General features: G+C 43.0%; 1 protein-coding gene across 1 annotated transcript; it reads left to right on the top strand.

Moving 5' to 3' along the window:
- The first annotated feature begins 255 nt into the window (after window positions 1-255).
- LOC127045402 (myelin P2 protein-like) lies at window positions 256-12,125 on the top strand. The gene is made up of 4 exons (XM_050941495.1): window positions 256-343; window positions 6,074-6,246; window positions 10,854-10,955; window positions 12,075-12,125. Exons 1-4 carry the CDS (start codon window positions 271-273, stop codon window positions 12,123-12,125), a joined length of 399 nt encoding a protein of 132 aa, XP_050797452.1. The 5' UTR covers window positions 256-270.
- Window positions 12,126-14,848: the final 2,723 nt, after the last annotated feature.

Genomic DNA, 14,848 nt, shown 5'->3' with positions numbered 1-14,848 from the left:
TGTCTTCACATGGAAATGCTGGGATAAATGTGAAGGGATAGTAATGGGGGTTTCTGAAGACACTGTTCTGCCCTAGTTAGCACATATTCAGGGCATATTAAAAACAAGTTATTATTCCCTGTGCATTACACATCACATGCTTAGGGGCTAATCCAAAGCCCACTGAAGCTATTGTAAAGACTCCCATTGACTTCACTGGGCTTTGGATCAGGCCATTTTAAAACAGTTGGGTTTTTTTCCCCTTCAGACAGAGCAGACAAATCGGACAAAATGGTTGATCATCTCCTGGGAACCTGGAAATCAACCTCATGTGAAAACTTTGATGCATACATGAAAGAATTAGGTGAGAAATATTACAGGGTTTTTATGCTTTTTCTTTTAATTTTAAGTGTTCTTTCTCTCTTTAATATACACTGTTTTTAAGTAGAAATAATCTGGGGATCTATTGCTTTCTTGTCACTTGCAAGCACAAAGGGGTGACCTCTATGAGTCAGTAGAAGAGACTATGGGCAGTGGTGGCACTCTTTTTTGCTTAAGATTTCACTGCTATAGTGGTCTCAAAATGACACTGCAGGTACTGATCCTCCTTTGCCTGGGAATTGCCCAGATAATCTGCTACACCTGAAAAAAGCCTATGATATGTATAAAGTAACTTAATTAGTAATTCATTTATAAATATTCTAGCTAGAGGTGGTTGTGTTAAAGATGATGCCCACTCCCTGATACTTTTCTTGAGATAACATAAAAAGATGTGGGGTTTTTGCATTGATTTTGTTTCAATGACTAAATTTTTGCTTTTCTCCTGGAAAATTGAATTCAGGATACTGAGCAATGGAACCAAATGCTATACTTGTAAAATGTGGACATGATAGTACCATCAAAACCCCAAATCCTGGTAAAATACCAAGACGTCCTTCAACTAAGCCAAGAGTTGGAAGAAGCCACCACAAATAAGAGGCAAAGTGATGGTACATGTTGTTCGGTTGCCAAATAGAGCCAATCAATTAAAATTAGCATCATTTTTGCAATAACATAATCTTGGGTTCTCCTTAATAGTACAACCAAACACTTTTCATACCTCCAATATGACAATATCGTGACAGTGACATCACTGATTCCCTAGTACCAATTGACAATTGCTGGCTTGCTTCTACAGTCTGCCTCCAAGGCTGCTGACACCATTCTGAGACATGGCTGTTAGCTCTAAATAAAACTTTATTAAAGGACTTGCAATTATAAGCCAAGCCCTCCCCCAAAATGTGGTGATTTAGGCACAGTGTAACCCAGATTTGAACAAACCTGTACACTCCACCTCTGATTACCCTTTATATTTTTTCTAGGGATGTCTCAAAAGCTCACCAGATCGCTAATAAATTGTTTCAGCTTGTTTTGGTGCTGCAGTCTTTCTCAAACACAGGCTTTTTGAGGCATAAACTCTGAAGGGATCAGTTTGGCTCTGTTCTTTGTGGGAACAAAGGGCTTAACTAATAATGGTTCCCCCCAAAACACACAGCCTCATTTGTGTTCAGTTTTCCATTAATTGATCAGTCACTGGCAGAGCTTTATCCAACATAGGTAAGACTGCATGCAATGAATAAATGAGCTCTTACCATGATCAGGTCACACAAAGGAGACTGTCTAAGCCATACTTTTAATCTTGCCTCATAAAGTACATTCTGAAGTGCAAGGTGCCCATGTCTATTTAAAACTTTTTCTGGGCACCTTGTAGTAAACTTTATGAGGCAGGTATTAAAAGTAGTTTGTGGGGAATGAGGAAGATGTTTGTATTATTTCATATGAATATATGTGCCTGCGTTTACCAGCTGGGTATTATTCTGGCTGACTACACAGAGTTAAATCACAGATTCATAGAACCATAGATTCTAAGGCCAGAAGGAACCATTGTGATCATCTTATATGAGCTCCTATGTAACACAGGCCATAGAATGTCCTGAAAATAATTCCTTAGGCAAATCTTTTAGAAGAACATCCAATCTGGATTTTAAAATTGTCAGCAATGGAGAATCCACCTTGGTAAATTTTCTCTAATGGTTAATTACTTTCACTGTTAAAAATTTACACTTTATTTCCAGTCTGAATTTGTTAGCTTCAATTTGCAGCCATTGGACTAGGCTATACTTTGCTCTGCTAAATCAAATAGTCCATTATCAAATATTTATTCCCCATGGCGGTACTGGTAGATTGTAATCAAGTCACCCCTTAACCTTCTGTTTGTTAAGCTAAATAGTATCAGAGGAGTAGCCATGTTAGTCTGGATCTGTAAAAGCAGCTAAGAGTCCTGTGGCACCTTATAGACTAACAGACGTATTGGAGCATGAGCTTTCATGGTGAACGACGAAGTGGGTATTCACCCACGAAAGCTCATGCTCCAATGCTCCAATATGTCTGTTAGTTTATAAGGTTCCACAAGACTCTTTAATGCTTAAGCTACTTAAAATAAAACTTAAAATAGTTTGAGTTCCTTGAGTCTATCACTAGAAGGCAGGCTTTCTAATCCTTTAATCCAAGGGTGGGGAACCTATGGCATGTGGGCTGGAGCCGTCCCATTGCTTCATTTAATCTGCCCATGACAAGTTTCTGCATCGCCAGCCAGAGGCCTCAAGCCTTGGTTCCCACCCCCCCATTGGGCTGGAGCCGTGAACGCTGCCTCGCTCCGCTGTGGGGGGACATTAGAGTTGGCTCCAGCTCTCGGAAATGACCGGCATGTCCCTGTGGCCCCTAGGAGCAGGGGTAATCAGGGAAGCTGTGTGTGCTTCCCCCAGCGCCAACTCTGCAGCTCCTATTGGCAAGGAACCGCGGCCAATGGGAGCTGCTGGCACAGGCAGTATGCACCGCACAGAGACCCCGGGCCCTTTTACCTAGGAGCTGTACATGGCGGCTGCTTCCAGGATCAGCGTGGAGCCAGGGCAGGCAGTGAGCCTGTTTTAGCCCTGCTGCACTGCTGACGGGGAGCCGCCTGAGATAGGCACCACCCAGCTGGAGCCCACACCCCTCATAGCCCAATGCCCCAGGTCAGAACCCCCTCCCGCTCCCAACCCCCTGCTCCTTCCTTGAGCCTGCTCCTGCACTCCAAACCTCTCGGCCCCTGCCTGGAGCCTGCTCCTACACCCCAAACCCCTGATTTCTGTCCCCACCCCAGAACCTAGGAGAAGCCCCGAGCCTCCCCTCCTACATTTCCCCCCACGGGGCTGTCTGTGGCCTGTGACTGATTTTTTTCTGTGGGTCAATGGCCCCTGATGGAAAAAAGGTTCCTCACTCCTCCTTTAATCATTCTCATGGCTCTTCTCTGAACCCACTCCAATTGATCAACATCCTTCCTGAACTGTGGACACCAGCACTAGAAACAGTATTCCAGCAGCAGTTGCATCAGTGCCAAATTCAGAAGTAAAATAATTTCTCTGTTCCTACTTGAGGTGTCCTGTTTATGCATCCAAAGGTTGCATTAGCCCTTTTGGCCACATCATCACACTCGGAGCTTCTGATCAGCTGATTATCCACCATGACCCACAAATCTTTTTCAGAGTCACTGCTTCCCAGACTTGAGTCCTCTATCAGGTAAGTATGGCCTACATTCTTTGCTCCTAGATGTATAACCTTACATTCAGCCATATTAAAACACACATTTTCCGAGAGATACAAATCGCTCTGTATCAGTGATATGTTCTCTTCGTTGCTTACCATTCCCCTAATCTTTGTGTCATTTACAAGTTTTATCAGTGAGAATTTTATGTTTTTTCTGAGTTCATTAATAAACAGGCCTGCCGATGGGGGGCAGCCAAGGGGGCAATTGCCCCGGGGCCTGGGCAATTTAAAAGGACCTGGTGGCCCAGGCCCTTTTAAATCACTTGGGCAGGCCTCAGGGCTCCTAGACATGCATGACTGCTCCAAGACCCAAGCTTTTGGGCCCTGTGGGCCCACGCAGTTGGCCAGCACGGTCAGTGCTGGAAGTGACAGGACAGTCCCGGAAGTCACTTTCACCCCAGGCCCTGCACCCATGGGGCCCAGAATTGCTGTCTGCAGGCCTGTTGATAAAAATGTTAAACAGTGAAAGGCCAAGAACCAGTTTCTGTGGGACCCCACTAGAAACATACCTGATGATTCCCTGTTTACAATTACATTTTGAGACCTATCAGTTAGCCAGCTTTTAGTCCATTTAATGTGTGTCATGTTAATTTTATATCATTCTGGCTTTTTAATCAACAGGTTGTGTGAAACCAAGTCAAATGCTTTACATAAGTCTAAATATATTATGCTAACACTATTACCTTTATTAACCAAACTCGTAATCTCATAAAAAAGAAATTAAGTCAGTCTGACGGGTTCTGTTGTCCATAACCCATGTTGATTGACATTAATTATATTACTCTCCTTTAATTCTTCATTAATTGAGTCCTGTATCAGCCCCTCCATTATCTTACCCAGGATCAATGTCAGACTGGCAGTCCTGTAATTACGCAGATTATCCTGTTCACCCTTTTTAAATACTGGCACAACATTAGCTTTTCTTCAGTCTCCTGGAACTTTCTCAATGTTTTTTTTAAGTTGCTTTCACCTCCTCTCTAAGCCAAGGGAATAAAATCAAAGAAGGCTGATGGTGGGTGCAAGCAGGAAACAACACAATGACAGAGATAAGGTCTCTCCAGGGAGTATACCGGGGGTCCTTAAGAGAAACAATGGTTGAGCTAGTTGTTGGAAAACTCTTGCCTGCCAGAAGGCAGGGATGCCAGAACAGGAGGGGCCAGAGGGCCACGGCCCCTCACTTTTTATCAGTCGTAAGGGTGAGTGATAGAGGGGAGGGGGCAGATAGGAGTGAGCAGGGGGCTAGGCTTTGAGGGAAGAGACAGCACAAGGACAGGGCCTCAGGAAGAAGGGGTGGTGTGAGGGCGGGCCCCCCAGTGGGAAGGGGGAGTGTGAACCTGCGGGTTTGGGAGGAAGGGGTGGTGTGGGGGAGCAGGGCCATGGTTCGGCCGCCAGTGGCCTCCCCACTTTTAGGGCACTTCCGTCACTCCTACTAGAAGAATGATGTCCTATTTTTCCAAGGCCAGAGACTTAGATTAAAGGAACGTCATCATTAAACACGCATAGTCTACTGAGGACCGTTCTGCTAGCTAGGGTGGCCATAGTTGATGGCATTACACCAGGCATCATGTAGTGAAGTCCCCAGATCTGGTTAGGCAGAACATGCAGCAGACTGGGGACTTCCAGAAGCAGGGGCTCTGCAGGAAGTGCCTGAGATAGCTGAGCTCACCTAAGCATTGAGAGAAGTGATGGGCTGCAGGCAAGCCCCAGGCGTGTGGGCCTTTTGTGAGTTTAACCTTTACCTCTGCTTGCTGTGTACCTTTGGGTGAATGGGCAGTACATCTGTTTACAAGTAGCTGATTTGAGTTTCTTTAGTCAGGCACCTGAGAAGGAGCGAACCAATTGCACTTGAGCCTGTTGTGTTAACACAGTTGGGGACCAGAGGTGCTGCTGCCCTAGGATCCAGTGAAAGTGTGGTAGAACCATGGGATTTCACCCAGAGAAAGGTGTAGGTAGCACAACCTGTCCCTTGAGGGGTTCATTCAAGAGGTATTGCAAGGGGGTATAAGACACCACTTGTCCTGTAACTGTGGGAGGAAGGTAGGAATAGTGGGGGTAGCCTGCAGATTCAGTCTAAAGTGGGGATGAACCTGACAGTTCCACTCTAGAAAGAGTGCAGGGAAGTACAGGTAAAGGCCTGGCACTGGAAAGAGTGCTTACTGGGGAGAGATCATAGGTGCCAATTGCTCCTGAGCCATCACATATGCATTAAAGTTCTTCATTGTGGTCATGGCAGTTTTTCTTGCCTAATGTATATGGCCCTGATTTAAAGCCCATTGATTTCAGTGAGCAATACACTGAGCCCAGTCCTCACTAGGAAATTGTTAATGACTTGAAATATAAAGACCTATGTAAGCATCTGAGGATGTTTGCCGTTCCCATCAATGCCACTATTCTCCTTCCTGAGACACTGAAATCCATAATGTTTTTTTTTTCCTGGTAGTTTAAGAGATCTGAATTCTCTTGCTTACAGGAGTGGGCTTAGCCACAAGGAAACTGGGCAAGCTGGCCAAACCCAGCGTGACCATCAGTGCTGACGGTGATGTGGTAACCATCCAAACCAAAAGTGCCTTTAAAAATAATGAGATCTCTTTTAAGCTTGGTGAGGAGTTTGATGAAACCACACCAGATGACCGGAAAACCAAGGTGAGAATTAAAGCTGTCCTTCACAGTTCTCCCAATCTGCTGCAACAGGCACGGACAGTTCTTTTCCACACGGTAGTAACACATCTGCTAATTATCAGAGTGGATAATTAGATAAACACACCTGGAAAACTCAATGCAACTTAAGTAGAGCTTTTATATCCCCAGAAAAGGACAAGAGACAGATTCCATGAAGAACACTAGGAATTTTTTCCTTAGATTTATAGAGTTTAAGGACAGAAGGGATCATTAGATCATGTAGTCTAACCCAGTTACCTCTGTAACTTTGTACCCAGCTCAATAACTTATAGGTTAAAGCGCATCTAGAAGAAAGAATTAAATGTCGATAAATGCAGAGTAACGCACAGTGGAAAATATAATCCGAACTATACATATAAAATGAAGAAGTCTATATTAGCTGTTACCACTCAAGAGAGACATCTTGGAATCAGTGTGGATAGTTCTCTGAAAACATCCACTCAATGTGCAGCAGCAGTCAAAAAAGCAAATCATTAAGAAAGGGATAGATAATAAGACAAAAAATATCATATTGCTGCTATATAAATCCATGGTTTGCCCACATCTTGAATACTGCATGCAGATGTGGTCACCCCATCTCAAAAAAGATATTGGAATTGGTAAAGGTTCAGAAAAGGGCAACAAAAATGAATAGGAGTGTGGACTGGCTTCTGTATAAGGAGAGATTAATAAGACTGGAAGTTTTCAGCCTGGAAAAGAGACTACTGAGGGGGGGATATGATAGAGGTATATAAGATCATGACTGGTGTAGAGAAAGTAAATAAGGAAGTGTTATTTACTCCTTCTCATAACACAAGAACTAGGAGTCACCAAATGAAATGAACAGGCAGCAGGTTTAAAACAAACAAAAGGAAGTATTTTTTCACACACCACACAGTCAACCTGTGGAACTCCTTGCTAGAGGATATTGTGAAGGCCAAGACAATAACAGGGTTCAAAAAAGAACTAGATAAATTCATGGATAGGTCCATCAGTGGCAGGGATGGTGTCCCTAGCCTCTGTTTGCCAGAAGCTGGGTATGGGCAACAGGGGATGGATCGATCGCGTGATGATTACCTTCTCTGTTCATTCCCTCTGTGGCACCTGGCATTTGCCACTGTCAGAAGACAGGAAAGATGGACCTTTGGTCTGACCCAATGTGACCATTCTTATGTAAGATATTCAATCTGAATTTGAAGACATCAATAGATGGAAAATTCACCATTCCCCTTGATAGTCTGTTCCAATGGTTAATCACCCTCACTGTTAATATGTTCCTAATTTTTTATTTGAATTTGTCTGGCTTCAGTTTCCATCCATTGGTTCTTGTTACACCTTCCTCTGCTAGTTTAAAGAGCCATTTACTATTCGGTGCTTTCTCCCTGTGAATGAGCTTATACATTGTAATCAAGTCCCTACTGGTTTTTTTTATTTATTATTTTTTTTTTAATAAACTAAACTGATTGAGCTCTTTAAGTGTTTAAGTATAGAGAGGTGAAATCACCTTCTGACTCATACTCACTAATTCTCTGTTTATACGCCTAAGGATTGCTGTTACAATCCTAGTCGTTCGCCCTTCTGGACACTCAGCAGGCTGCTGCGTTTGGGTCTCAACATGATGGTGCCATGTGCTTTAAGCTTCCTCTGGCTCTGGATTTTGAGGCACACTCTCAGGATGCAGATCCTCTGTATAATACCTTTCTTGAGATCCCATGATCCAGCTGCCTAGGTCCTGAAATTAGTACTGGCTCCCTCCATCTTCCCATTATCTTAAGCACACCCTTTCCAAGGGCTCCTAGCTTGTGAGCACTCTGGTTTACAGTGTCCAAGGACACATGATAGGTGAAGCACACAACACAAAGACTTAGCTAAAGGTTCTTAAACCAATCATTCTTTACTTTAGACAGCACAAAAATTACACAGCTCTAGACAATACAATAAAATATCTGTATGTCATTCTTGCCTCAATTTCCTCATTACTCTGGAGTATTCTTCAGGAATTGAGACAGTGTCCTTTCAGCATTCCAAGTCCCATCTCTTGGACCTCTCTCTTCCATTCAGCTTCCTTTGACCTTGGCTGGTCCTGCAGTAAAAAAAAAAAAAAAAAAAAAAAAAAAAGCCCTCTTTCCTAAAGCCTGCTCTTTCGCTTTTTAACCCCCTGTTCTGACAACTCTGCACATTTGTTCTCCTGTTTGGGGATTTTCCACTCTCCGCTTTCCCCTTTCTGCAGATAAACTTGGTTAAACTAGTTTTCTTCCAGCTCAGGCATCCTCCATAACATACCCATAGCCCTGTCAGAGCACAGTCATCAAGGTTAACAAGTTCAGCCCCGCATGGTGGGGTTCGGGCTTCAAACCCAGGCCCCAAAAAGTCTAAGCCAGCTCTGACGACCCCATTAAAATGGGGTTAAGACCCACTTTGGGTCCTTACCCACAGTTTGAGAACCACTGATCTAGACCATCCATGACAGGCGTTTGGAGATTTTTAAGAGCAGGCTAGACAATGATGGAGAGTCTACAACCTCCCTAGGCAATTTATTCCAGTGCTTAACCACCCTGGCAGTTAAGAAGTTTTTCCTAATGTCCAACCTAAACCAGTTGCTGCAATTTAAGCCCATTGTTGTCCTTAACCTCTGAGGATAGGACAAGAGGCAATTTTTCTCCCTTCTCCTTGTAACATCCTTTTATGCACTTGAAAACTGTTGCATCCACTCAGTTTTTCAATCTTCCCTCATCAGTCATGTTTTCCAGAACTTTAATCATTTTTGTTGCTCTTCTCTGGACTTACTCCAATTTGTCCACATCTTTCCTGAAATGTGGCACCCAGAACTGGACACAATACTCCAGTTGAGGCCTAATTAGCATGGAGTAGAGCGGAAGAATTTCTTTTCATATCTTTCTTACAACACTCCTATTAATACATCCCAGAATGATGTTTGCTTTTTTTGCATCAGTGTCGCACTGTTGACTCATATTTAGTTTACGGTCCACTATGACCCCCAAATCCCTTTCTGCAGTACTCCTTCCTAGGCAGTCATTTCCCATTCTGTATGTGTGCAACTGATTGTTCCATCCTAAACAGAGTACTTTGCATTTGTCCTTATTGAATTTCATCTTATTTACTGCAGACTATTTCTCCATTTAGTCCAGATCATTTTGAATTTTAATCCTATCCTCCAAAGCACTTGCAACCCCTCCCAGCTTGGTATCATCTGCAAACTTTATAAGTGTACTTTCAGTGCCATTATCTAAATCATTGATGAAGATATTGAACAGAACCGGAACCAGAACTGATCCCTGCAGGACACCACTCATTATACCCTTTCAGCATGACTGTGAACCACTGATAACTACTTTCTGGGAACAATTTTCTAACCAGTTATGCATCCACCTTATGGTAGCTCCATCTAGGTTGCATTTCCCTAGTTTGTTTATGAGAAGGTCCTGTGAGACAGTATCAGAAGTTTTCCTAAAGTCAAGATATACCACATCTTCCCCCAATCTACCAGACTTGTTATCCTGTCTAAGAAAGCTATCAGGTTGGTTTGACATAACTTGTTCTTGACAAATCCATGCTTACTGTTACTCATCACATTATTATATCTAGATGTTTGCAAATTGATTGCTTAGTTATTTGCTCCATTTTCTTTTGTTTTATCTTTGTGTTTGTTCTGTAGCTGATTCCAAAAGGGGAGGGAAGGCATTGATGTGACAGGGACCTTGCCAACCTCTGGCTGACTCATTACACATTGAGGCATTCAGTCACATGCAGTAATTTCACAAAATTAAGCAGAATTCATAAACTGTACTTAGATTTCCACAATCACATTAACTCTTTTTGCCATAGCATTGTACTGGGAGCTAATGCTGAGTTGCTTGCCCACTATGAGCCCTAAAATCCTTTTCAGAGTCACTGCTTTCCAGATGCAGTCCCCTATTCTGTAGTTAAGGCCTACATTTCTTCTTCTAGGTATATCATTTTGTATTTGACTGTAATAAAATGCATTTCGTTTTAATGGGCCCAGTTGACTAATCAGTCCAGATTGCTCTGCCCTCATTAATTACTACTCTGGCAGTCTGTTTCATCCATAAATGTTATCAGTAGTGATTTTATATGTATTGTCAAAACATGAATAAAAATGTTGAATTGGGGCTAGTACCTATCATTGCTCATCTATCTTACATGAAAGATCCCCAGATACCCAACATGATGAGCTGCAGGGATGGGTGACAGGGGATGGATCACTTGATGATTATCTATTCTGTTCATTCCCTCTGAAGCACTTGGCACTGGTCACTATTGGAAGACAGGGTATTCAGGTAGATGGACCTTTGGTCTCACCCAGTGTGGCCGTTATGTTCAGTGTAAAACCCCAAGATAGAAAGTAGGACTTTCTGAGTGTTGAGTGAATCACTTCTTTAACCAGCATGACAATCAGCTCTTCTGGACCGGGGATATCTTTTAATATATGTTTGTACAGAAACTAGCATAACTGAGCCCCCAGCACACTAGGGTATTGTGTGTGCCTCTGCTCTATAAATAATAATAATCTGGGCAGGATACTCATGTTTTGCTTCTTTATGTTTCTTCAGAGCATTGTGACCTTAGAAAATGGGTCATTAAATCAGGTCCAGAACTGGGATGGCAAAGAGACCACAATAAAGAGACAAGTGGTAGATGGGAAAATGGTGGTGGTGAGTGAATTCATTCTAGTTATCTGATCACTGAGTAATGCAAAGCTGTAGAGACCATCTAAACAGTTATAGTTTAATTATACATTCCATTTTCTCCTTAAATAAATGTGGCTTATGTTAGAAATGTGATTGGTTGAATACGGCAGGAAGAGAACATTAGAAAATAGGTTGAATCAAGTTATTTATTGTAGAATATGGGAGAAGAGGAAAGATGGCCTGGTAGTTAGCATAGAACCCAGAAGACGTGTTCAAGTCCCTACTCCACCACACATTTCCTCTACAACTTTGGGCAAGTTACTTAGGCCCAGACCCTCAAAGGTATTTAGGTACCTAACTCCTGTTGATTTCAATGCGATTTAGGCACCTAAATACTTTTAAGGCTGTGGGCCTTAGATTCTCTGTGCTTCAGTTCCTTCAACTGTAAAGTGGGGATAAAAGTACTTCCATATCTTAGAAGGAGGTTGTGAGGATAAATTCATTCAAGATTGTGAGGTGTTCACATACTGTGGTTGTGAGGGCCATATAAGTAAGACAGAAATGAAGAAGCTCAAAAGATGGCTGAATTCATATTAATATTAGTCTTTAACACAGGGATTGGCAAGCGTTGGCACGCAGCCCACCAAGGTAAGCCCTCTGGTGGACCAAGCCAGTTTGTTTACCTGCCGCGTCCGCAGGTTCAGCCAATCGTAGCTCCGACTTGCTGCGGTTTGCCGTCCCAGGCCAATGGGAGCTGCGGGAAGTGGTGCGGGCCGAGGGATGTGCTTGGAGTGGTGATCCGTGGCCACTGGGAGCTGAGATTGGCCAAACCTGCAGACGCGGCAGGTAAACAAACCGACCCAGCCCACCAGAGGGCTTACCGTGGTAGGCTGCATGCCAAAGGTTGCTGATCCCTGCTTTAACATATATTTTGATTTTTTTGTAAGCTGGAAGAAAATATGAAAAGGGGAAATACTAATACCAATAACCTTATAATATAATTCAGTGCACATTTTTCTTTGCACAAACAAAATGGGTGAGAGGATTTTTCTTCTCCCTCTTTGTATTTAAAGTGGGATTGTCTTTACAGTTTTGCTGTGAGAAAGTACAACTGTTTCAGTGAACTCCTCTTTTGTCTTCTAGGAATGCACCATGAATGACATCACCTGCACTAGGATCTATGAGAAAGCCTGAAGAAACTGTGTTAGTACCCTGCTTTACTGAAAATTGGAGAACTAGAAACTTAACTGTTGTAGGTATTTAATAAAAAGCTTACACATGCAGTAAATACTTATTGCCTATATACTGGCATCTATAGGCTATTGAGTGGTTTGGTTTTCTTAAAAAAGGTTGACAGTTCCTGATGCTAAATTTGCCTCACTAGAAGAATCTGCCCCATGACACCACTGATCCTAACAGCATTATGTACTTGCCACCAGCCACTTTTTTAAAAATTCCATTTTGAAGAGAATTGTATGTGAGCCCTGAAAAAGTTTTCTAATTACTGGGTAATGCACACTCATTTCAGTATTTATAGAAGATGCATAGTACCTTAGACACTGCCATTACAACTGGACCAGCTGAGGGAACAACCTAAGAAAGGCCATACTGGGTCAGACCAATAGTCCATCTAGCCTAATAGCCTGTCTTCCGACAGAGGCTGGGGTCAGATGCTTCAGGTAAAATGAACAGAACAGGGCAATTTATCCAGTGATCCATTCTGTCATTCAGTCCCAGTTTCTGGCAGTCACAGTTTGGGGATACCCAGAGTATGTGGTTACATCACTGACCATCTTGGCTAATAGATGAACTTATCTAATTCTTTTTGAACCCATTTATACTTTTGGCCTTCATAACATCCCCTGGCAGCAAGTTCCACATGTTAACTGTACATTTTGTGAAGAAGTACTTCCTTATGTTTGTTTTAAATCTCCTGCCTATTAATTTCAATGGGTGATCTCTGGTTCTTATGTTATGTGAAGGGGTAAATATTATTTCCTTATTCACTTTCTCCACACCATTCCTGATTTTATAGACCTCTGTCAGAACCCACTCTTAGTCATCTCTTTTCTAAGCTGAACAGTCAAACTCTTTTTAATTTCTCTTCCTATGGAACCTGTTCCATACCCCTAATATTTTTTACTTTTCTCTGCACTTTTTCCAATTCTAATGTCTTTTTTTGAGATGGGGCAACCAGAACTGCATACAGTATTCAAGATGTGGGCGTATCATGAATTTATGTACTGGCATTGTGATATTTTCTGTCTTATCTCCACCTCTTCTAATGGTTCCTAACATTCTATTACCTTTTTTGACTGCTGCTGCACATTGAGCATGTGTTTTTAAAGAACTGTTTATAATGACTGCAAGATCTCTTTCTTGAGCAGTAACAGCTAATTTAGACCTCATTTTGTATGTATAGTTGGGATTATGTTTTCTAATGTGCATTACTTTGCATTTATCAACACTGAATTTCATCAGCAATTTTGTTGCCCAGTCACCCAGTTTTGTGAGATTCCTTTTTAATTCTTTGCAGACAGCTTTGGATTTAACTATCTTGAGTAATTTTGTATCCTGTTCACCTGTGGCTCTGATAACTCTATTCTTTGCTGTAGTTTCAAGCAATTTACCCACTATTGAAGTTAGGCTTACTGGCCTGTAACTGTCAATCACCTCTGGAGCCTTTTTTAAAAATCTGCATCACATTCGCTGTCCTCCAGTCATCTAGTACAGAGCCTGATTTAAGTGATAGGTTACATACCACAGCAAGTAGTTCTGCAGTTTCATATTTGAGTTTGTAGAACTGGTGACAGCAGCCTCCCATGTTATGTCGACACCCAAGGCAAAGCTGGAGTACCTCTCCAGAGCGCAAGCCTGGGCAGATGATATGGAGGCCCTGAGTTGCCCATGAACCAGGATATCCCCTTCTCGGCATCACCAGTAAAATCCAGAGGAGAGGAAAAAACAATATGTCTGGTACCTGATCCGCTGCAGCAGTTGCTAGAAAGATACTAAAATATTCATACCTGACCACCTTCGGTGCTCCACTCCAGAATTTCTGTCTGAGTTTACTCTCATAGTCTTACATTCTCCTGAATTCACCCACAAGGCAGTGGGGCTTTTCTGTAATAGTTTGCTCCCTTAGCCTTACAGCCTCCTGGACTACCCAGAAGGCAGTGGGTTTGATGAGTTGAGAGTAGTAATGTCTACTCTCATTAGGGTACCAGACATAACCCTACTCAAGTCAGGCTACCATGTTTCAGGTTCCCAAAAAGAGACACTGCCAGAGAAGGGGAGGTTGTGGGGGAGCATTTGGGAAGTGGTGGAAGGGGGTGTGTTTGTATATACTGTGAGGAAATATTTGAGGGGTGAGTGTACTGGGAGGGGGTATTTGGGGTGCTAGAGGTGCATGTGAACTGGGAGGGGTATTCAGGGAGATTTGTGGGGGTACTGTAGGAGTGTTCATACTGGGATAGGGTTTTGGAGGGTGCTGGTGGGGTGTGTGTGTACTGGGAGGGACCCTGGGGAGTGTTGGAGGGCCTCACTCTCAAGGTGGGAGCCAGTGTCACTCCTGTGACAGCAGCAGGGTGGCTGGCACAGGCCCCAGATACAGCATCAGCCAGCACCTCCCTGCAGGCTCCCTCCCCAGGGCTGGGAACTGGGGCCTGGGTTGGCAAGGTCTGGCAGAAAGGGACCAACTGAGGTATGAAGACAGCTCTTTCTGAGCTGCAACATTTGCTCACAAAAATCCCAGCCATTGCCTCTTATTTGCAAAATCCATCCAGACAGAGGATCAAAAGTGAGGTCATGTCTGGGGAAACCTGGACATATGGTCACCCTATATTTGAGTTTTAGAACTTGTGTGAATGCCATCTGGTCCTGGTGATTTTGATTAATGTATCGATCTGTTCCAAAAG

The sequence above is a fragment of the Gopherus flavomarginatus genome, chromosome 2, assembly GCF_025201925.1.
Source record: "Gopherus flavomarginatus isolate rGopFla2 chromosome 2, rGopFla2.mat.asm, whole genome shotgun sequence".
Lineage (NCBI taxonomy): Eukaryota > Metazoa > Chordata > Testudines > Testudinidae > Gopherus > Gopherus flavomarginatus.
This window is presented reverse-complemented; position numbering and strand designations above follow the sequence as displayed.